This window comes from Esox lucius, chromosome 15, assembly GCF_011004845.1.
Source record: "Esox lucius isolate fEsoLuc1 chromosome 15, fEsoLuc1.pri, whole genome shotgun sequence".
NCBI classification, from domain to species: Eukaryota; Metazoa; Chordata; class Actinopteri; order Esociformes; family Esocidae; genus Esox; species Esox lucius.
Window position 1 is genome coordinate 19961961 of NC_047583.1, and position 22073 is coordinate 19984033.

The window sequence follows — 22073 nt, forward strand, 5'->3', positions numbered from 1 at the left end:
TTGATTCTACCCAAGTGTAATATTTAATCAGAATGCACCCTAGCAATATATGATAATATACATGAACTATTTTTATATTATTATTTTGACATTTTAACAAATATGCTTACTCTTGTTTACATTTAGTCCCAAGATGTCCACCAGACATTTCAGTATACTTGTATGAGATTATTCAATAGTGTTTAAATCATTTTGGTCAGTATAGATATCACTTCTAAGAGTTGTATTCACCATCTGGTGATGACATAAGATCTTTCTGAACCATTGAAGGGGGCCCCTTTCCATTTTCTGATGTATTGAAGTAGCACCAAATAAGAATGTATCTATTAGTGTGGAAGGCCTGAAACAAGCTGCTAGTATTACATATGTGCTTCCAGATCATTAAACCTACAGCCCAGCCCCATATCTGTTTTAGCGTCTTACCTCAGTCCACAAAATGTCCCTTTGTTTCTAGAAAGGACTAGGAATGAAATATTCTCAGGCCTCTAGAGGGGAAGGATCATGTGCTGCTATTGATGTTTGGAGATCAAAATATAATTTTAAAGAATATTTTTACTGTTTATTTTTCTTCTGTTTGTATTCAGAACTAAACTGACCCTAGGCTTGAGGGATATATAGATAGTCAAGATCAGTTCAGAAATGTTTATCCTAGTTTATATAAGGGCAAGGTTTGATCTAGCAATTGCTGAGAAAAATTGTACCACTGAATATTCTTTATTTCTCTACAGCCTGACACTGACAGTGAACTATATTATATACATGTGAAAAACAAAGCATTTACATGCACATTGCATTAATCAGCTTTTAGAATGGCTATGCAAAGTTAATGCTAGTAGATAAAATAGGCCTCTAATATTAGAGGACTCTTGCAACACGCTTTCAAATGCTTTCTCTATGTGTCGGCTTGATAATCAACATATGATCCACTGATGATCAGCGCTTGCCTTGTAGAAGACAGCATCAGCTGCGATCAGCTGTCTCATTACCTTATCTCTATGTAAAGTTAATCACAATGAATAGAAGGCTTCCATTTTCAGTTTCATGTATACTTTTTAATTGTTTTCAGCCACGTAAACTGAATGAGATGTGTAGACTTGTACTGTATTTTGACTAAGTTTTATATCTGTACTTCACAATATGAACAAATTGTTATTGTTTTTAATGTTATTGTTACACCAGGCGAATGTAATGCATCTGATAGCTTCATCCAATGTCATTATTCGAATAATTCAATGGTATTTCATGATTGTATTAATACAATTGAATAAAGACTATCATCACCACAATGCATGTTTTGTTTCTTTTCTAGCGATGCCAGGTTCCAATCCCACTCAGTGAGTGCACCTTTGTGTTTCTGAATGATTATCTATAAATCAGTTCTCAGTCAGCAGAGCAAACAAATGGAGGAACAGAAAGAAAACTGATAAGATCATCCTTTAATAGTTACTCAACATGCACATTAGCTAGTAGTTTTTTCATGCCAGAAATTCAGCATTTCCCTATTTTTATGATGACTTTGCTTGTTTTGTCATCACGGGTTACTTATAATGCATTTATTTTTTTGCTGGTCCTTCACATGATCATGCTTGAGCATATGAAAACCATTTGCGCGTACGCGTATCCTTCAACTATCAAAGGTTGCTGGTCAGCGCCGGTCGCTAACATTAGACAGCCACATATGGCCCCAGAAGGCCTAGGGCCCTGTAAAAAATCGAATTTAAATAAAATTTTAATGCATTTTTGATAATACATTATGATAATATAATAACGTTTTTAAAATGGCTCCCTGAGAAAGCTCTGGCAGCTTATCGACATGGAATATAATGTCTGATCCAGGTATATTGGGACCTCCCAGCTGACAGATAAGGAAAGATGTGGCATAGTGAGAAAAGGAAGGTATATGAATGTACTTGATCATGATTAAAGTGTTTTGTGCCTCACTGTAGTATAAGGTATAAGTATGTACCCTTCAGATAATTATTTTTAAACTAATTGATTTACTCTACGGAAAGGGGCAACAATGCAAGTGTCTTTGGGTGTGGCAGTTCCATTTAACAATACAGAAAGTTATGTTCAAAATGTTGCCTTATGTCTTTGATAAGAACAATTAGGTAAAAAAAAATGATTATGTTGGTGCCTCAGCCAGTCTCTGCCTATAAGGCCCCGAAATCACTAAAACCGATCAATATGGCAAGCCGTTTTAACAAATACATTCATTTAAATTTTGATATGAAGAATATTTTTATATTATCGAAATTGCATTGAAAAAAAATAAAGTTAAAAATGAAAAAGTTAAAACGGCTTGCCCTATCAGGACCAACTTTTCATCAGTGTGGGACCATACTTGATTAAAAAAAACAATCTTATTATATTTATATGGTTAGCTATATGTATATATATATATATATATATATATATATATATATATATATATATATATGTTTAAAGTTCGATCGATAATGACATACATCTGCGATGATTTATGCTAATCAAGCTGTATGCCGAATACAAGAGCATAAGGAATATGCTGTGTCTGTGACATTAATAAGTTATTCGTTTTATATATAACATGCAATCAATGGATCTAAACACTTAATGTAAACTGTATTCAAAATATGCACATATTAAACATGGGATCGGAAATCTCTATTGAAAATTGCATTTCACCCGAAACCCCCCTCCCTTCCCTAATATACTTTATTTTTTGTTGTTTTCGAAAATAACGTTGCCTCAATAGTTATATTACAGGAAAATGGTATACATTCACTAAAGCTGAAAACCATTTACCAAAGCTTCTATAACAAGACCGCAATATTCTAATCCACTCTTAAACAATCACATGGGCCATGATGTAAGCAAGAAACGCATGACAAATCACGTGATTTTCCACTCATTTAAAATATCACAATCGAAAGCCAAGCAAAACATTTCGCCAAGTGTCTTCGAGAGGTAGTTGTTTTTTTTGGCATACTTGACAACCGGTAATGTATTTTCTTGGACTTCGTTTTATAATTTTGTTTTAGACTTGTAGCCTTTTAATGTTAAATTACCTGGTTCGCTAGTTTGTTAGCCTATTCGAACTTAACAGGGAGTACAGTAATTAATGGCTAACAAACAATTGTCCTTCGTGGAGCAAAAAGATAATTCGTTTTCTAGTTACCTTGTATGCATGTCAGAAATGTCATTTTGTTGTGTGTCACAGATCAATATCAATGTAACTGTACTTACTGCTATGTAGCTAGAACGTTTCCGTGTTAATGCAGTGTTTTTGGGCGGTGGTGTTGTTTGTGTACGATGTCTTTGGCCTGGCGTAAGTACGTTTCAGCTTACTGTACTGTGTCGTTACAACCTGATTCCTAATTTGTCTCAGTTTGTGTTTGATGTAGCTTTTTTACTAACGTTATTAACCTAAGAAGCTACAACTTAGATAATGCAGATGCATTACCATTCAATCTGCAATGACTAACCGGTTATTTTACCAAAATTTGTTAAATACATCTTACACAAAAGCCGTGATAACCTCCCTGCCCTTTACCTGGGTTGTTGTGTAACTGAATTTATGTAATCCTGTTTTCACTGTATCAGGTTCTGAGTGTCATTGATCTAAAAGATTTGGGCCATCCCTTCATAGGAACTGTTTTTAGATCTTGGCCACACTTACACCTGCCTAGAATTTGTTTCACGAACCTTAATTCAACCAACCGATGAATTGACAATTGGGAATGTTTGCCTGTTAGTTACATCCTCATGTGATTACTTTTGACCTTTGTGTCAAAGCAGTAGTGTAAAAGGTAGTTTCCTGCTGTGGATTTGTAAAAGCCAGCCTTTACATTGCAGCCAACAGTCTGACTAATGTAGCTATCAATTCTTTCGTTCTGTGGTATGTTACTGTTACTGACCGCTATGAGAGGCAGATGACTGTTGCTGTACTGTCATGCTGCTCTATAACTTAGCTGTTTGTTGGTGTCCTATTACAGTACATCTCAAGACACCAGACCACCCTTTTAACAGTTTCATATAGGCCTGTTCTGTGCTTTAAAAGTCTACTCAACCACACAACCTTGTTTGCTCCCTGTCCTTGACCCACCAGTGGAAGAGAAGTTGCTGTTTTATCAGTTGGTACTGGGACATTTTGTTGCTCCAGTTAGTTGGTTATACAAAGCATTGCAACATCATTGTCTTACAGTCCTGGCTTTCACTGGGTTGACGAAAGACTTCAGAACATGAAACTCTTGGTGTCTCATGTTCCTTCATCACAAGAGCAGCTGCACTTTAGAGAACTGACCCCTACTGCTGTTCTTCATGAGAATTTGCTTTAGGTGTTCCTCCTTCACATTTTTGTTGACTTGTTTCACATGCTCTTATGTGTCTGCCATGTGCCTGGTTTGCATGAAGCAGTTATGGAATATTCTATTCTGAACTTGTTTGAACAGTGTACATGTAATGGCAAGCAGCAATGCCACATTTCCTGTTATTCAGTAGTTCTGCTGTTCTGGCAGAATCTGACCATTCTGCACGCACTCTTCAATATGCACTGGTATTGATCTCTGGACCATTAGGCCTTCCATGTCCTAATGTATTGGAGCGAGGCTCTCCAGCTCTGTTTGAACAGAAGTCCTATTCTCCCTGCCCTCTTGATCCCGTTTGTCATTCCTGCCATGTTTTATGTGAATAGTTTTGAAGAATGTCTGCTCAGAAGAAGTGCAGCTCAGGTGTTTGTCCCTGCATGACTGCAGGCCAAGTGTTCAGACCCTAAATCACATTGTTCTTTGTTGTTGCCTAGATTAATTCCCCACAGCCCAAACCGGTTCAGGTTTTTTTATTTAATTTTTTCTAGCCTACACAGTACAAAGTGTGGCAAAGAACTAGTTAAGCATTCTCTTCTGACAGTTGGTGGCACAATTGCTCACTATCAGGTGACATGTCCAATTAGTGACTCTTCCTTTCTGCCCATTGAACTGAAATGTCTTGAACCACCCCGCCTTACCCCCAACAGGAAGCGATGTGGCGAACGGCGTTCCTGTTGCTTTTGGCTGGGCTGTCAATCAGCTCGGCCCGGCCCCGCCACCCTCCGCTCTCCCATGAGATGGTCAACTACATCAACAAGGCCAACACTACCTGGAAGGCCGGCCACAACTTTCAGAACGCGGACTACAGCTACGTCAAAAGGCTCTGTGGAACCCTGCTCGATGGACCCAAACTTCCTATCATGTGAGTTGGACCGTATCCGAGATGTATCGACGGCATGTACCCTACCAGTGTTTGTGCTGCATGGACACGCTGCAGAAAGGCCATGACATGAAAGCTGATCTGTAAATAGAATTGAACGCTGACTTCTTGGCTGCTAGACAGACCGACTCTGCCAGTAACGATACGGTTGGAGTCCAATTACACCTGGAACACATTTGGTTTCTCTCTTGCATTAGAGTGGAGGTGTCTAGGGTTAATGGCTATGTTGTCTCCTGCAGGGTGCAGTATGCCGCCGATGTGAAGCTTCCTGCCAGCTTTGACCCCAGAGAGCAGTGGCCAAACTGCCCCACTTTGAAAGAAGTCCGAGACCAGGGTTCTTGTGGCAGCTGCTGGGTAAGAACCGCCCAACTCCGACATGCCGGGATACACCAATGCTTAGATCCGCGTGACCGGCCTGTCCAGTCTTCTTGACATGCTTGTTCCTCCGCAGGCGTTTGGCGCCGCCGAGGCCATCTCCGACCGCCTTTGTATCCACAGCAATGCCAAGGTCAGCGTGGAGATCTCCTCGGAGGACCTCCTGACCTGCTGCGACAACTGTGGCATGGGGTGAGTGTCCGTTCACGCGCCCTTCAGCGTGGGGTATGTTTTGGGTTGGACGGCGCTAACTGGGCGTGTCTTCTCAGGTGTAACGGCGGGTATCCATCCGCTGCGTGGAACTTCTGGGCCACAGAGGGGCTGGTCTCCGGAGGGCTGTACGACTCTCACGTCGGTCAGTAGGATGCTCCTCTTACTGTACTATGTCTTCCCATCACAACTCTTGTTTTCCTTAACCTTAAATCCACATCTGTTGTTAAACCTATTTATAACCTTTTATTAAGAAGACAAGTGAGGGCTGGCGGAATGTCCTCACTTCACCTGGTTTGCCATAGGTTACTGTGTTTTTTGAGGAACAGCTGGTTTTCCCAAGTACAGGAATACAGCCATTTTGTCTGGGCCCATGGTATGAAACGTCCCTCTTCCCTCTGTGCTGTCAGGTTGCAGGCCCTACAGCATCCCTCCATGTGAGCATCACGTCAATGGTTCACGACCCGCCTGTACAGGAGAGGAAGGCAACACCCCTGACTGTGTCCTGAAATGTGAAGTTGGATACACGCCTGACTACAAACACGACAAACACTTTGGTGAGGATGTGCACAATAATCCCTGCCTTGAAACGGAGTGCTTGAATCTGAGCATGTGTATAAAGAGAACTGATGCGTGCTTAAAGGTTAATGTTGCACGCACGCACCCTCTAACCTCTGTCTCCTGTCCCCTAGGTAAAAGTTCATACGGCTTGCCCTCTGATGAGAAGCAGATCATGGCTGAACTCTACAAGAACGGACCGGTGGAGGGCGCTTTCACCGTCTATGAAGACTTCCTGAGCTATAAGTCTGGTGAGTGTGTTAACTTCCTCCCTTTCCATTCCAGACCCTAGCCCCGCCCCTTTCCTGTTTCTCACAGCCGGATCCTACCTTCCTTACAGGTGTGTACCAGCATGTGTCTGGCAACCCCGTAGGAGGTCATGCCATCAAGGTGTTGGGCTGGGGAGAGGAAGGAGGAACTCCTTATTGGCTGGCTGCCAACTCCTGGAACACCGACTGGGGCGAAAACGGTAAGACACATACAAACAAAACAAAAAAGCCTGTGGCACTGGTAAGGAGTGTTCTTACTTCCTGTGTTTTCTCTCCCATCTGCCAGGTTTCTTTAAGATCCTGCGAGGCCAGGACCACTGTGGCATTGAGTCTCAGATGGTGGCTGGCATCCCCTTGTAATCGGGACGAGGAACCACGAAACGATGGGAGAGGGACGCTGCAGATTCACTAGTCCTGTCCACTAGAGGGAAGCCTTTCATTTTGGCTGGTATTCATAGTGGATCTAATGCCCAGTTCCAAATAGACCCCTAACCTGCCCCACGCCTAGGCACCACTGTAGTTCTACAAAGGGAAAGACAGCGATGCTGTCATTTAATTCATAGCTTTCCTAACCTGGGTCCCTAGGTTGATATTAAGGGTACTGGCTATGGGTCGATTTGAAACCGGGCATGCATGGATGGGTCATGGCTGATCTTAAAAGGTTTATTTGGTAATTTTTAATTTTTTTTAAACCACTGGTAATGTATTTGGCACGATTTCAATGATGGCTCGTGCCAAATTAATGACAGAGTATCTCCGGTGGCTCTGGCTGAACGGCACGCTGGGTGTGTCCCAATTGTCTGTAGTGGCTTCCTGGTATCCTTGCAGGCACTGTTCTTACGACAGACAGAAAGCAGCATGGTAGGATGCCTGCTGCATATCTGCTTTCACCTGTCCAGTTGTGAAATGTCAGTGGAGGAAGCCACTGTGAACTGTTGAGACAATCCCTGGTGAGTGACTAGATGTTTGTATTATTGAGCCAATGGGAACAAGATTGCTAGCAGTGCTAGCTGCCCTCCCTGTTTGCCATTTCACTACAATGACTGGTGTGAGCCTTTTTAAATGTTTTAGTCTTTAACTCCCTTTTAGTCAATCAATCACTGACTTGAGTTTTGCTGCACTATATATATTTTTTTAAACTTGGCTCATGGAAGAACTTTGCCCCGAGTAGTTTTGTACTGACAGGTTGTGAATTGATTGCTGTTTTTAATGCTTCTCTCCCTGCTCTGACCAAATGTTCTGGAATGATTTGTATTGAATTACATATAATAAAATGGAAAAGACACCTGAACTTCCCTGGTCTTATTCGGAATAGTCTCGCATTGCCAGGCCTATGTTAAGAAAACATGTTATTTGTTTCCAAATGTGTACTTGTTTTTTCTAAAGTGTATACAGCGAGTAGTCGACTCTCCTATTTCAAGTGCAATTTTAAACCTAAGAACCTGAAATGGAGAGTATGTACTAAGCACACAGGAAGTTCTGTTAGCATACTTGGGAGGTCTGGAAAACAAAGCATGCTTCGGGGCATACTTTTTCAAGTACTTCATATGTTCAGGGTGCCCCCCCCCCAATCAACTAAGCACTGCCTCAGCAATTTATCTTTTTGCTTAATCAGAATGAATGTGACTTGTCTTTCTGTAGATAAACAGGCCCAACCCAATCAGACCCAATTTAAAGTCCTATTTCTATTTGGTCAACTCCTGTCAAATGTTTGTGTAGGAATCCCTTGTCAGAATGAATGTTGGACCTGCAGCAGTGGACATTCCTCTTTATTACTGATACTGCTATATGGCCCTACCAACTTGTCATGTCCAATAAGTGATAGGCATGTTAGCTTTATTATGTTTCTTACACATTCCTATAAATATACAAACCTGGAATACAGGAAATGTACAACAAACAATATCACAAGTTCCAAAATCATTGTTGGGTTACACAAAATCAAATGCATGTAGGCCTGAGCCATATTCCCAGTACATTTCTCCGCAAAGGCTAAATGTTCACTCCCTTTGTGGATTTCCAAGGAAAAAGTGCACACCTACGAGAATGTGGGTAGTCTCAATTAAGGCTCTAATATACTATGGCTTTGCAACAAACAAATGTAGTTGGTTAAAATCCATACACTGTTTTGTAAGTAAAATGGGCTTTGTGTTTTCTGACCTGAGTTACCAGGAAAATATAACCAGTCCATAATAACAAGAGTAAGTGCTGTGACAAGGAGCGAGCCCAATTCCATGAGGGATTTTCCACTGCATGTCTTACACCGTTCTATTCTTTCTGCATCCAGAAGGGGGAGTCAACAAGTGTACAACTGATTTGTTACATTGTAGTGAGTTCAAGGTGGGGTCATACTTTTTCTCAAATATTATAAGGCATTTCACTTCACATGTTCATAGATGCATTCCTTAACTTCTCTTCAGATTGTCCATTCAATATGATATTGCTTAATTTTGATGACTTAAAACTTAAGTATTTACTGCTTGATTATGAAAACCAAAAGGCCTACTGTACAATTTAGCAGTGTAAGGCAATGTATTTTTTGAACAATAAAATGTATTAATAATATAAGTAAAAATGACATCCTTGCTTGCTCTTGTTGAAAAGAGCAATGTGCTAAAATGTAACTGCATCTTGTAAACAATATGGCTGTTTGTTAAAAATGGAAAGATAATGTATATGTATAAGACGGTCAACTGAACACCCTAACAATGAGAATATAGGTCCACAAATGTGCAAGGCGGATTGGGTAGAAACATTCTAGTGTTAATGAGGGGCAGAAACTAGTGTGAACAGGCACCTTTTTCAGAAAGTAGTCAAAGTGCATTTAAAAGAATATAAACCCCTAACAGTCAAATCGTTATGAATCAGCAATTAAATCAAATAAGCCTCAACTGTCAAATAGGCATTTTTATCTTGACCAAATTTACTGGCCCAAATTCCCAAATTCTAGCTTAATCAGCTAACTACATATTTTCACGTGGATAGATTTTTGGTGAAGTCGACCCTCTCACTTTATCTCTTTCAATATGGAAATATCCCTCAATGTGGAAAAAAAGCCCTTCCCAGAAATATATTGGGGCTGGTAACTCTGCTGCCTCTCAGTCAATGGGTTCCTGCTATTGGTTGACCGCTCCCACTCGGTTTGGTGGTATTATAGTTGTATTGGAGTGCTGTTTGTGTTTTATTATGATTTCAAAAAATCATTTTATCGTTAACTTAACATGTTAACAAGGTCCAACCAAAACGTGACTTTACATCTCAGACTGTCCCTGATGCACAGAAGCAGGCATTTTTTGCTCTTGGTCAGCAGCAGGGGCCTCAGCATGCAGTCTCTCCTCTTCCTGTTTCTGTTCCTCCTGGGTAAAATGCTCATCTGTCATTACTTCCTGCCTGTCACCTTCATGTTTCATTTCCTCAGGGTTAACATCCTCTTTGACATCTACCTGCTCTTGGGCCACTACCCCTCCCTGATCAGGTGCACCATGGGAATTAGAGTTTGGTTGTTGTAGTTTGGGAGGGGAAAGAAGCTCAGAGGGAGCAATTAGACCATCCCCATTTAGATCCTGAGTCTGTAGGAGAAAGTCTACCATGGCCACCACCTGGAAAACATACACACACACACACACACACACTTAGTGTACAGATTAACTAACTGAAACACTGTACCGTCAATTTTAACATTAGTAGAGACTGACATACAGCTAAAGATAGTCCCTACAGTAACATGATCTTTACACCTAATTAAAGCATGGTAGATGATACACAACCTTTATAATATCCTAATAACATTGAAGGTCTCTTCTTTAGATGTTCTACAGACATACACACATGAAATACTAACACTGATATTTAAATTTTGTCTGCAAAAGCCTGCTGCATGTAGATGTAAAATGACCCGCTCAGAACAACCAGCACCACCAGGCCTCGCCAACAACCACCGATAATACTACAGTACCTGCCTGGCTATGAGGTCGACCTTAGGGTCACGTCTGATGACACTGGAGTCCCTATATGAGCGACAACCACTTTTCAAAGGTACCAGAGTGCCGGATTGTACTTGTTGGTAGATCCTGTCCCTTTGCCTTAAAAGTAAACATGTTCTTGCCATCAGCAGCATTCAGATACATAGATGGGGAGACTGAGTGGTCACTCAGACCTACTCACCCACCACTTACCGGTTCTGTTGACTGTTCTCCAGGTGTCTTGTGGGAGTTGAATTCAGACAGCAGCTTCATCAATTCCAGGCCGTCCATGGTTCCGCTGCGATCATAGTCATGGAGACTGAACAGGTAGAACACCTCTGGCCAGCCAGAAATAGGAACATGTTGATTGATTCATACTTTCATGGGGTGTGCATTGTGTGTGTGTGTGTCTGTGTGTATACCTTGTTCCCAGGAGGTATCTGGCCCTTCTTGTCCTTCCTTCAAGTTGGCCTTGATGTAGCTCTGCATCAACCTAACACACACATAGAGGAGCCAAAACTAAGAGGTCACCTTTCACAGAAGTCAGGGTTCGGGGGTTAGAAGGTTAAACCACAGGTCCATCTGCCCCGAAATAACGTTACTTCATGGCACAGAAAGTACCACTGTAATCTAGTCTAAATACATGTCTCAGGGTTGTACAAACAGACTCTAACTCTATATCACCCAATGTGTCCGACATGTCCTTGAGCTCACCTGCCATAAACTACACCGTAATCAGTGAAGGTGTGGGGACTGACTGTGAACTGAGGCCCGAACAACTGAAACACACAACGCTGGACCTTTTTCAAAGCAGAGCTGAATGTAATAATTGTGTAATAAAACATACATAAGTCATTTCTTTGTTAAACAGGTTTTGTAAAAATAGCCCTTCATTCTGTCAGCGTCACACAAGTCACACTTAGGTGAACACACAAGACATGCAGCAACCTAATCCAGTGTACATAGAGCGACATGTAGTATCTCATTTGTGGGTCATAGAGACACATGGGTACACGTCACAGCTTCAAAGTCCACCGAGCTAACTGGACTGTGGCAGATGACACGTGTTGCTGTAAAGGCTTGAATTAACACCCAGGAGCTCTGTGAAGTTGGCTTATGAAGGGTTAAATTGAAAGGTGTGAGGTTGGATTATCCCGAGAAAAGAAAATGTAGACAACTGATAGACGTCACTTCTTTCGACCAATTGATTAATTGACATAAAAAATAAATAAAATCTCCACAGAAAAAAACAACACGATGGTTTTATAAAATCGTCAGTAATAGTGTGATGACAGTGTTTCACAACATTCATTCACCAAAAATGATCCTGGGTGCACGCATAAGTGCATCCTAAAATTCTGGATTTGTCAACTGAGGGTGCCTCGACTCCTTTTGTACATTGGAAAAGCTGCATCCTTCCTCTCCTCCATCCGCGTCACTAATAACCGTGATAATCTCTTCCTCAATCCCATCTGGCATGGTAGAGGGAAAATATCTCTATTTTTTTACCAATCTTTAAAAAAAAATGTTTACTAATTCTAAGGTCATGGCAACAGACAGTGTCACACTAAATGGAGTGTCCCAGATTTACATACACTATGAAACATTTAGGCCCGAAACTGTGTTGAATTTCCTGGTTGCTAAATTCTATGCAGTTCTTAATTGCTGTTCCAGAGGGGAAAAAAGCACTGAATAGCGTTCAGGAACATGAATGGACATTCACAGGATATTTGGTTTCTATCATCAATTTCCATGTGCAAACTGTTTGCTGCAATTCTCCTAGCTTGACATGAAGAATAAATGCCACATACTGATCATTTTGTCTATGCACAGGGCTTGTCTGATGCCCCCTCACCCGACGCTACACGCAGGGTCATATATAGAGGTCCCTCACCTGCGGTTCTCCTCTCCAGAGCTGAAGGGATTGGCCAGCGTAAGTAGAGGAGATGCACCGGCTGAATCTGATACACTGTGAGAGCCACACAGACAAAGAGAAAAAGAAAGAGAAAGGAGACAGAAAAGAAACATGGGGCAGATTTTTATGGCTTGGATTTAGAAAGTGAACCGTTGGCCACTACCTGAGGTGTACTAAAAACAGGCTCACTCCGTCTGGACTCTGTCCCCTCTTTATCCTCCCACAGGGACAGGATGTGATGTTATCCAGTGCTCTCACCTGAATGTCCACTACCTTATACTTCCTGTTTCTGTTATTCCTTCCTGAGCTGTGCTATTAGACAGTCCCTGGGTGTAGCTAACATTCCTAGCTCATCACCAACCTATTGACATCCAGGAAATAAATGAACCAGTAATGCAGGTCTTTAATGCAGTCCCACCTGTCTTACAGCATGGAAGTTCATACCCTAGGCTGTTTTGAATGAGTTTGCATACTGTCACATGCTGTCTGACTGCATCGCAAAAAATGAAACAAATACAAGAAACAAAAGAAGGATAATGCAGTGTTTAACTGAACTACAAAATATACCCTGCAGAAAATTATGCTGAGAGCCACTGATTTTGAGATGTTCATGGTAAGACATTAAATCCAAACCCTATCACTGGCCGATACTGTGTGTGTGTATTGCTGTGTGTCAGAGCCTACCTGTGGTCCCCGGGCACCTGGCGCGCAGATACACACTGGTGTGCGAGCAGGACCAGGGAAAACACACCTATCACCAGCATGTCAGCACCAGACTTGAATGATGCACCTGCAAGCAAGAGTGAAGAAGCACTGTCACCATTGCTCCTACAGTAATAAATATATATATATATATATATATATATATATATATATATATAAATATGTATATATATATACACACACACACATTATATTGTATACATTATATGCAAACAAATGTGATTTTTTTAAATCTACATTTAGATTTAGCAAATAACCTCATTGAGTTTCACATTCACATGTATATACTAAATGACGAATTGGATAAATATTTAAAAGGGACTTTATATCAAAACCTCATCATAGTGATATGAGAAGTGGCATTTACTTTGAACATTAGATTTAATAAAAGAAGTAGACTACAGCTTATGATCTAGTGTTTTTTTTATATTTTTAATATAATTTAGAAAGTCATCCCACTGGCAGAGAACCCAAATATTAGATTCAGTTGTGCCTAGTGGTCGCAGCTGTCAGAGCCCAAGATGTAGCAGCATGATAGATCTCTATCTTTCCTTACGTTCTTGCCTGATTTAGCATAAACCAATGCCTGAAAATACATATATTTCTGATTTTGTTAAATGAAAGAGTCAACTTTTTATGTCTGTAATCAGACATTGTTCTAATTACCGCCACGATACACAATCACGTCTGCATTATTTCGTACGTGCAGTGATCTAGCATGAGCCCAAGGTAGGATGGATTTAAATGTAGTGGAGTTAAAATATCTCCATTACCTGTATTGAGCTAGCTGTAATACTAATTTTTCAACTCTGTACTGTAGCCTATCCCATTTGCTGCTACAAAATAAGCAATCGTTTAAATCAGCAAGCAAATGCACAAAGATAAATGTATTGTGGTTCTTTGATTTGAATGCTGTCATGTCCTACCTGCTGGCCCGCGTGATGAGTGGACGGAAAAACGCAACCTAACGTCGTGTTGTGAGTTCAGGTTGATTTCATAGCCGGGGATTCTATGGTTTAGCCTTACCCTCGCGCGCTACCGGTAATGACTGCACTGCGCAGCGGCAGGAGGCCAAGTCACATTCCAATTATTTCACAAATAGTCTACGTCTTTCCTTCTCCCCTTTCCTTAAAGTAATCTCTGCTTTTACGTGACAGGAAAGATGGATGTAATAATATTATGTAGCTGTGGAACTGTTTACACTTATATCCAGTTCAGTTGGTTTAGATTATAGATATTCTTAAGGAAGGGAGGAATTAAAAAGATGTAAAAAAACTAAGTATTCGAACTGGACCACGCGATCTGTTTTGGTAAATGACAGGGTCCACGTGGAACCTGGGGCAGGGAGGAGGTGGTTACTCATTGCGGTGTCTCTTAATCCCCGCCCATAACCTGCTACGCCACGTAGCTGCAGTTGACTAGGCACGAATCAGTCGGGTTTAAAAAAAAACAGTGGTGATTGTAATGTCTGTGTATTTGACCGCGCGTATGGTGGGGGGGTTGTGTGGGTACGCTTCTACTACTGTTCTGTTATAGCTCCCTGGGTCGAACTGTATTAAGTCTTTCATGAAATAAATTCAAAACAGATTGACCCAGTGAATCTTATAAGCATTTGGTTAACAAACAGCTGTTTTCCAGCACATCAAATTATTCAATGTCTATGGGGTTAACTGAGACAATTTCTGACAGTTTGTGCAAAAGTTCTTTAGTTCCCCTAGCTCACAATTTTATTTTACCTGTCCAGGTGGCTCTTCTCAGGTGATCCCATAGGTGACGAAGGATGTGGTGGTCTTGGACTGGCATGGTAACATGTGGTCTGTTATTGTAATTGGATGTAATGCCAAATTCCCTAAAACAATGAAACTATGTTAGATGCAGCTTATGGTAGAGAAATTAGCAATCAGTTCTTTGGTGACAGTTCTGGTGGACATTCCGGTAATCAGCATACCAATTGCAACACTTAACACATCTTTGGTGTTGTGTTGTGTGTCAAAACAACACGTTTTGTGGCCTTTTAATTTCCTCAAATCAAGGTGCACCTAGCTGATGATCATGCTGTATAATCAGCTTCTTGTTTAATCAGCTTACATTGGAATGAATGTATTTCGGAACATTGTAGTACACATGCTTAGAATGGGTTGAGGGCTGGGGATGAATGCAAGGGAATTATATTTGGGGTCACCACAAGTCAAAATGATAATAAATCTCATGTGTTAGGGTTAGCGTTGCACTGTAGTGAATTATCTTGACCAGTAGATGGCAATCTAATCTTAGTGGGTACAGTTGCTCTGTCTCACTGTCAGACAAAAAGTTTATGGTGGGACAAGGGACGCCAACAAGGAAAGAGATGGAGGGAGGAAATATGGAAAGGTAGAAAAAACATTGGGCCAAGCTCAGTCTGAGGGAGAGTGGGGGATGAATGGAGGGATGGAAGGAGTGTGGCAAAGATTGATGAGAGAAGAAAAGAACATTGCATGTGTGTGGCACACACACACATACAAGAACATAACACACACACCTGTACACCACCTCATGCACAAACATCCACATCCACACACACACATGCACAATCACTCGTGGTAAAACACAGGTGAGGACGCACAAAGACACATTCACAGACACATAGCATGCACACAAGCAAGCACTTACTGTATACACACAAACGTCAAACCTAATGATTTCCCCCCAACATTAACCCCCAAAATCTCGGAAAGCTACTACCCAATAGGGTTTCACACATCCACACGCCAGTTGAGTGATGGGACCTTTGGGACTCCTTAGTTCCACTGTGGAGGCTCAACCTTCTGACCCCATTATGGATCTCTGGGGACAGAGACATCAGTGTCTCATTTCGTGCACCCAGGTTGCATCGGGGTCAAGGCTTGAGTGCTATAAGCCTATTTCCAGGAAAGAATTTCAATTAGCCAAAAGTCTATGATCTCCTCACCTCCTCAAATCCTCCATCCTCCTCTCCTCCGTGACCCGGAAACAGATACGTAGTGGTATGATCCAGAAGAGTTCGTAGATTTAGTAGATGAAGACAAGAGTTTCCCCTTCTCAAAAACCTCCTGCTGAGGAACTTTGAATGTATCACATCTGCTCCCTGTCGCATACATTTTTATCTCACATTATTTATATACGTATGCATCTTTCTTTTCAGACGGCATTTTAGCAAATTTTAAAATATAGATTACATTTGATTAATCCCAGGAAATCATAAAAATAATCTTAATTAGAAAACAAATATTGACAGCCGTACATATGATACTATAGTGTCATTCTGCTCTTCATAGGGAGAATAAGTTGATATAACATGAGCCCAGGAATAGAGAGGATGAAGTGTTACCGTGTCCTCATCCAAATATTCTTGATGCTGTTTCTACAGTGTGTGTGTGTGTGTGTGTATTTGTGTGTGTGTGCATGCAAAGCAGTAAAGGTGAGTGGGAAGGTTTTCTTGCAGGATTAAACAGAAAAAGTATAATCATCGTCCAATCCCCATACACATACACACCGTTACCTAAATCCAAACCCTAACCTCAACTTCAAACCCAAACCTCAATTTAAAATCCTAAACTCAACTTCAAACCCTAACTGTTATTCTAAACTTGAGTTAATTTGGTTCCCACACACAGTATACACATTGACCCGGATTTTACACACATACTTATTTGTATCTATACTTGAGACCTAAACCTACACTAGAAATCCATGTTCCCTATTCCTTAACCCTAACCTTAACCTCAACTACCTTACCCTAATCTTAACCTTAACAACAGTACATTTAAGTCTTAAATTTACCTATCCCTAACATGGAACCCCAATCGTAAATGCCAAAACCTGAAAGTAATCCTAATTCTAAGACTATGCCCAATTGTACATTTTACCAATTTTTCAGCATATCTTTGTATGCTTTATTTCATATAATTGTCAATGTTCCTGTAGTTTGAACCTATTATTGGGCATACTAAACTTACATTCTATGTGGCTATAGTCATTTTGATTTTAGCTTCATTTGACATGAAAACTGTGCAGTGAGGAGGCCTTTTCAATACAAATTTCAATAGCAGAGCTGTACCATTACGGTCAAAAAAGTTTAATATTTACTGAAAAAAAATATAATCTTGAAAAAAAAAGGCTAAATGAAGACCAGAATGTGTGTTTTATCCAAAAATTATTTCACTACAATTTTGTTGTATCCAATTTGCAGTAAAGGTCCTGCTTTGTTGTAGCAAGTCCCAGCGAACCTGAGTAAGTTAAGGTCAAGATTCTTGTCCTTCAGAGCATGTCCAATGACGTTTTGCTTCTTATCATGCTGCTTGCTGAACCAGTAAATATAAACCAGAATCCTATGCGCTTGAAGGGTCGCATGTATCCAACCATTTACCTCCATTGAGATTACCTGCACCCAAACCACCATGCAGAAGTGATTGAGCGAGGCAGAGATATTTGATCGCTAACCCCCTCAAGCCCAGATGATGCATGCCAATTTCAATGCCCTACATGGGACCTCTGGTCTAGTCCAGGTAGCAGAATTCATACCTTGGTGTCCAAATGATGCAGCTAAATGCAAGGCAGCACTGACATAGCATGGTGACCCCAGGCTGGGGTGAAAGCTGTCCTTACAGGCACCCTCGGATAAGAAATTAAGATGCAGTATACATGTAAAGCCAATTGTGGCGTAGATTAACCTCAGATTAATGTCTGAGTGTGATAACAGTATAGAAAAACACAATATAAAATACCCACCATGGGCCCCCCACCCACCATGGGCCCTGGTGCAGCCGCCCCCCCCTGGCTCCCCCAATAGCTACGCCTGTGGAAGGCAGTGACTTTATTTTTACTGCTGCGCTATTCAAGGGAACTTGAATGTTAGTCCTTAATGTTGGTTATATAATTTGAAAGTTATTAACATGACCCTACATAACTTCTTGTTGAACAATATTTATTGATTTTCATGGTCAAAATGTTCTCCATTTTGAGAGTATGGCCTTGCTTCACTGCAAAAACTTTCTAGAATGTTCAGAAGAATCAGAGAATCAGACATGCTTTCTTTGATGCACACCTCGCCTACGTGTGTAGCTTTGCAATCACACCACTCGCTCAACCAGGAAGTATTCACCGGAGCTGGAAGGATGGCACATTTTCCGACCAACAACCACAGTTCAGCTTGCAGGTGTCTAATCTAACTTGAGAAGTACTGAGACAATATGCAGCTCCCTCTGCGGAACCCTGGGCACTGACATCACACCAGAACCAGGATGCAAACTTCTGTTGTAATTCGTGATTTTAATATGTACCCAGATCAGATTTTAAGGACCTGAACATTAAGAAAATGTGTTTGGAGAATAGCTTTGAATGATCTTTGCAAGGATTTATGATTGTAGAGTACACATGGGCAATAATGTATTGTAAACAAACATTGCTTGCCACAGGTGTCAGCGACGTCTGAGCAGAGGAACGTGCCCAGTTTTTTATAATGTAGGCTGGTTGGAAGAATTTAAAAATATGATGGATGCCTACCTCTACATCACTGCCTTTGACATTTGTTTTGGATTGATTTCACTGTTGCTGGTTCATGGGGCAGGTATAAGTTTCACAGCAAAAGATTACAAAGCATATACTGAGAACCTTTAAAACATTTTAAATGTGTCCATCATGTATGCTTGTACTTCACTGCCTGCCCATTCCAAAACCAAATGAATATGTCTCTTTTCCACCTCTTCTCACATACACACATACACACATACACACACACGGCTCAATGGATAGACTGAGCTAAACCAACTCTGCCATTCAGTGGAATTCCGTTCACCGAGAGAACATCGCCACATAACTGAAGCTTAACTGTTCCCCTCTTTCTCCTGGACCCTATCCCAATTCTGTTCAAATTGCTTTATTAGCATGACATAACAATGTACATATTTCCAAAGTATACACTGAAGGGTTCATTCACAGTTCAAAAAATATAAAGCAATAATAACGAAGACTGTCATCTGGATAATCAAGAATCTGCAGAACAAAACTGGGGGGAAAAGGCAAAAAAAACACATGATGTACAATTGAATAACAGTAGCATAAAACGTGTGCAGGTTTGTTGGTTTTTCGGACACTATTACACATTTTATGATAGCCTAGTGCCTCCACAGGTCTTCGTTGTTGCTAAAAGAAAGGATATATTTTTCTCATCAGAGAGATTTTTAAAACTATGTTTAGTGTTTTAAAATTTGTGGAATAGTGTGTGGAATTGTTTTATAGTATCATGTTATTTAAGAGAATGCAGCTCTGTCAATGACAAGGCTGTGCTAACTGAACGGTTGTTTTGTCAGGAATTATTGGTGAAACTTTTGATTTAGGGCTAGATAGCATAGCATTTTGCTTTGTGCTTGTTTTTCACAGTGGGTAATATAGTTTTGTTTTGGCTGTGTTGTAATTTGATTTACTCTGATTGATTGGGGTTTCAGCTCCTGAGGCTTCAAAGGCTTTGTGAAATCACAAGCTGGATAAAGGGCCTCTTAAATTTGCTCAACTCTTGGTATTGCAGGGCTTGTGAGTTTAATTGAATTCAAATTCTTTGTGTATCTGTATGATTTGAGGGACATATGTGCCTCTAATATGGTAGTAGGTTGGAGAAGTTCAGCTCTGTTTCTCTCTCTGTTTCTCTTTGTTTCTTTCTCCATCTCACTCTCTTTCGCTTGCTTGCTAGCTCCCACTCTTGCTCTCCCACACATACTCTTTGACTCTCTTTACGAAGATGAGTCAGCACATCACTGTCATTAAACAGTCATAAATCATGTTGTTCTGTCCCTGAGAAAAAGACAGTTAAGCCTAATTGCTCCCTGGATGTTGCTGCGAATAAGAATGTATGTGTAGCAAATAAACAGAAATAATAAAAAGTGATCAATTGTAGGGATTAATGCTGACTATACAAAGCCTGTAATGCTCTCTCTAAACAATGCTGTGGTAGGCTCAATGATAGAAAAACATAGATCAGCATGTTAACCAGTTATATACAGGTATAGTTGTAAACCTAGTTATTTTTACATATACTATAACAATACTGAATGTGTACTACATTTTCTCAAAAATATAAACACGTAAATACTCAAAACGTATTAAAACCCAGACTTCTCACAAGATGAAAAGTCATTGAAACTTGACCTTTAGATGCCACAAAAAGGCATTGTACTCTGCTGAGAGGAATTGTAAAACTTATGAAAATGCTATTAATGAATCAATTACCAAAAGGTGTTCCTGAATACCCCATATTCATTTTGCACAATATTATATACCCCTCAAACACCAACTGTGGAGCTCCAGACCAGTTCCACCCCATTTTTTTAGTTGCAACACTCTTATCAGGGACTTATTTAGACCTGGAACACCAGGTGGGCGCAATTAACGATAAGGTGGAACTGAAAACCAGCATGCTTTGGTCCTCATAGAGGCAGAGATGAATACCCTTGTTATAGACTGAAGATTACGTCGGAAGAGTATGCTACTTTAAGTCGGCACTATAGTCAGCTAGGTTTACATTTTGTTACCTATTTTAATATCAAGTTCAGCATGGTAAAGGTCACATTTCAATATTTTCTATGCAAGTCTATATTATAGTTTATTTTCAGTTGTTAAGAAAAAAGGATTATAGGGCCAGTTGATCTCGGTTATAACATCAGGAGCACTAGAGTATTTAAAAAATAAAAAAAGTGTCATTTCTCAATTCTTTCACACACATTGCAAATGCTAGGCACATTTTTGCATAACAGTAAACTCTACAAAAGACACAAAACTCGGTTGAGTAAATCGTGTAAAAATTTAAACATTTGGTCATAACTGATGCACACTACTACCTTCAATCTGAACCTTTTCTGCAATCTTCTTGGCAAAATTGTTCAATCAGCAATCAGTCCTTATTCATGCAAAAAAGCGGTCACCTCTGAGTTGCCATTGACAAGTTTGTCAGAGAGCACGGATGAAAGAGGGGTAGAAGACTGCATAGAGAAAGAAGGGTTCTGTTGAGAGGTGGTGGAAAGGCTACAATGGGAGTACAAAGAGCTAATCCCATGCACCATGGACCTGGAAATGTAGGCAAAATCAGGTTGGGATTTCTTGGCCATTATTGTTGTCACAAAATCGGCAAAACTGGGCCAAGTCTTTCTGTTTTTGTCCATATTTAGTAGAAGATCAGCTGAAGCCTACTCATGGAAAACAAATGATCCTTCATTATACTGTTGTTAATTGTTAATTATGCAAGCTGATTGAATGATGTGGGCTTCATAAAAATATCCACAGTAAAAAAGAAAAAATGCCAATGAACAGTTGCTTAGTGGACAAAAGACATGATCAAGCCATTGGTCAGTTATTAAATGAGGATGAAAATTGTGAATTTCTTTAGAAAATTCAATAATCCCTGAATATTGATTAAGATATAAAATATTGAATTCAATAGCTAATAATATTAAATACATTCTACATCCATAAATATTAATGGTCTGCGCTATAGCCCATTTTTGCTAATTCTTTAATTAGTTTACTCTATACAATATGGCACAACACATATCTGTCCTTTTAATGACCTGAGAAAGACATCTTTTCTTTTTTGTCTTTATAACATTCACTTTCTAGCAATCATTTCAACATCTATTCACCAACATTTTGAGAGGTAGAACATTTCAGATTAAATTCTTGCCTCAATTCTTGACCATATTTTCAATCAAGGCCTTTAATAAGAGTCTAGGCAGTGGATCCAAAAGAGACTTAACTATTAGATTATATTGATAGTTAATTTGTAGTGGGCCATTATGTAATGATCAATTGAAATAACTTATGATATCA

The 22073-nt window shown here is 40.2% G+C and overlaps 2 protein-coding genes across 3 annotated transcripts; one reads left to right on the plus strand and one right to left on the minus strand.

The window, feature by feature from the left end:
- Positions 1 to 2854: 2854 nt before the first annotated feature.
- Positions 2855 to 7932, plus strand: ctsba (cathepsin Ba). Of its 2 annotated transcripts, none has more exons than XM_010878579.4 (9): positions 2855 to 2981; positions 4997 to 5211; positions 5469 to 5583; positions 5681 to 5796; positions 5874 to 5959; positions 6225 to 6371; positions 6507 to 6623; positions 6713 to 6841; positions 6928 to 7932. In XM_010878579.4, the coding sequence occupies exons 2-9, from the start codon at positions 5003 to 5005 to the stop codon at positions 6999 to 7001; spliced, it is 993 nt and encodes a 330-aa protein (XP_010876881.1). In that variant the 5' UTR covers positions 2855 to 2981; positions 4997 to 5002; the 3' UTR covers positions 7002 to 7932. The 2 variants fall into 2 exon arrangements, with proteins under 2 accessions (XP_010876881.1, XP_010876882.1); XM_010878580.5 differs by having other exon boundaries at positions 2886 to 2949.
- A 460-nt stretch (positions 7933 to 8392) lies between these two features.
- cgref1 (cell growth regulator with EF-hand domain 1) lies at positions 8393 to 14433 on the minus strand. The gene is made up of 6 exons (XM_010878577.4): positions 14168 to 14433; positions 13203 to 13308; positions 12498 to 12572; positions 11026 to 11096; positions 10817 to 10941; positions 8393 to 10240 (listed from the first exon to the last, which is right to left on the minus strand). Exons 2-6 carry the CDS (start codon positions 13280 to 13282, stop codon positions 9893 to 9895), a joined length of 699 nt encoding a protein of 232 aa, XP_010876879.2. The 5' UTR covers positions 13283 to 13308; positions 14168 to 14433; the 3' UTR covers positions 8393 to 9892.
- Positions 14434 to 22073: the final 7640 nt, after the last annotated feature.

Bases quoted from the DNA above. Each gene is read 5' to 3' on its own strand.
- ctsba (XM_010878579.4), top strand. From the start codon at position 5,003: ATGTGGCGAACGGCGTTCCTGTTGCTTTTGGCTGGGCTGTCAATCAGC. The intron at 6,372-6,506 runs GTGAGGATGTGC...CCTGTCCCCTAG, and splicing joins CAAACACGACAAACACTTTG to GTAAAAGTTCATACGGCTTG. The intron at 6,624-6,712 runs GTGAGTGTGTTA...CCTTCCTTACAG, and splicing joins CTTCCTGAGCTATAAGTCTG to GTGTGTACCAGCATGTGTCT.
- cgref1 (XM_010878577.4), bottom strand. From the start codon at position 13,282: ATGCTGGTGATAGGTGTGTTTTCCCTGGTCCTGCTCGCACACCAGTGT. The intron at 12,573-13,202 runs GTAGGCTCTGAC...TGGCTCTCACAG, and splicing joins CAGGTGCCCGGGGACCACAG to TGTATCAGATTCAGCCGGTG. The intron at 10,241-10,816 runs GTAAGTGGTGGG...TATGTTTTCCAG, and splicing joins GAGAACAGTCAACAGAACCG to GTGGTGGCCATGGTAGACTT.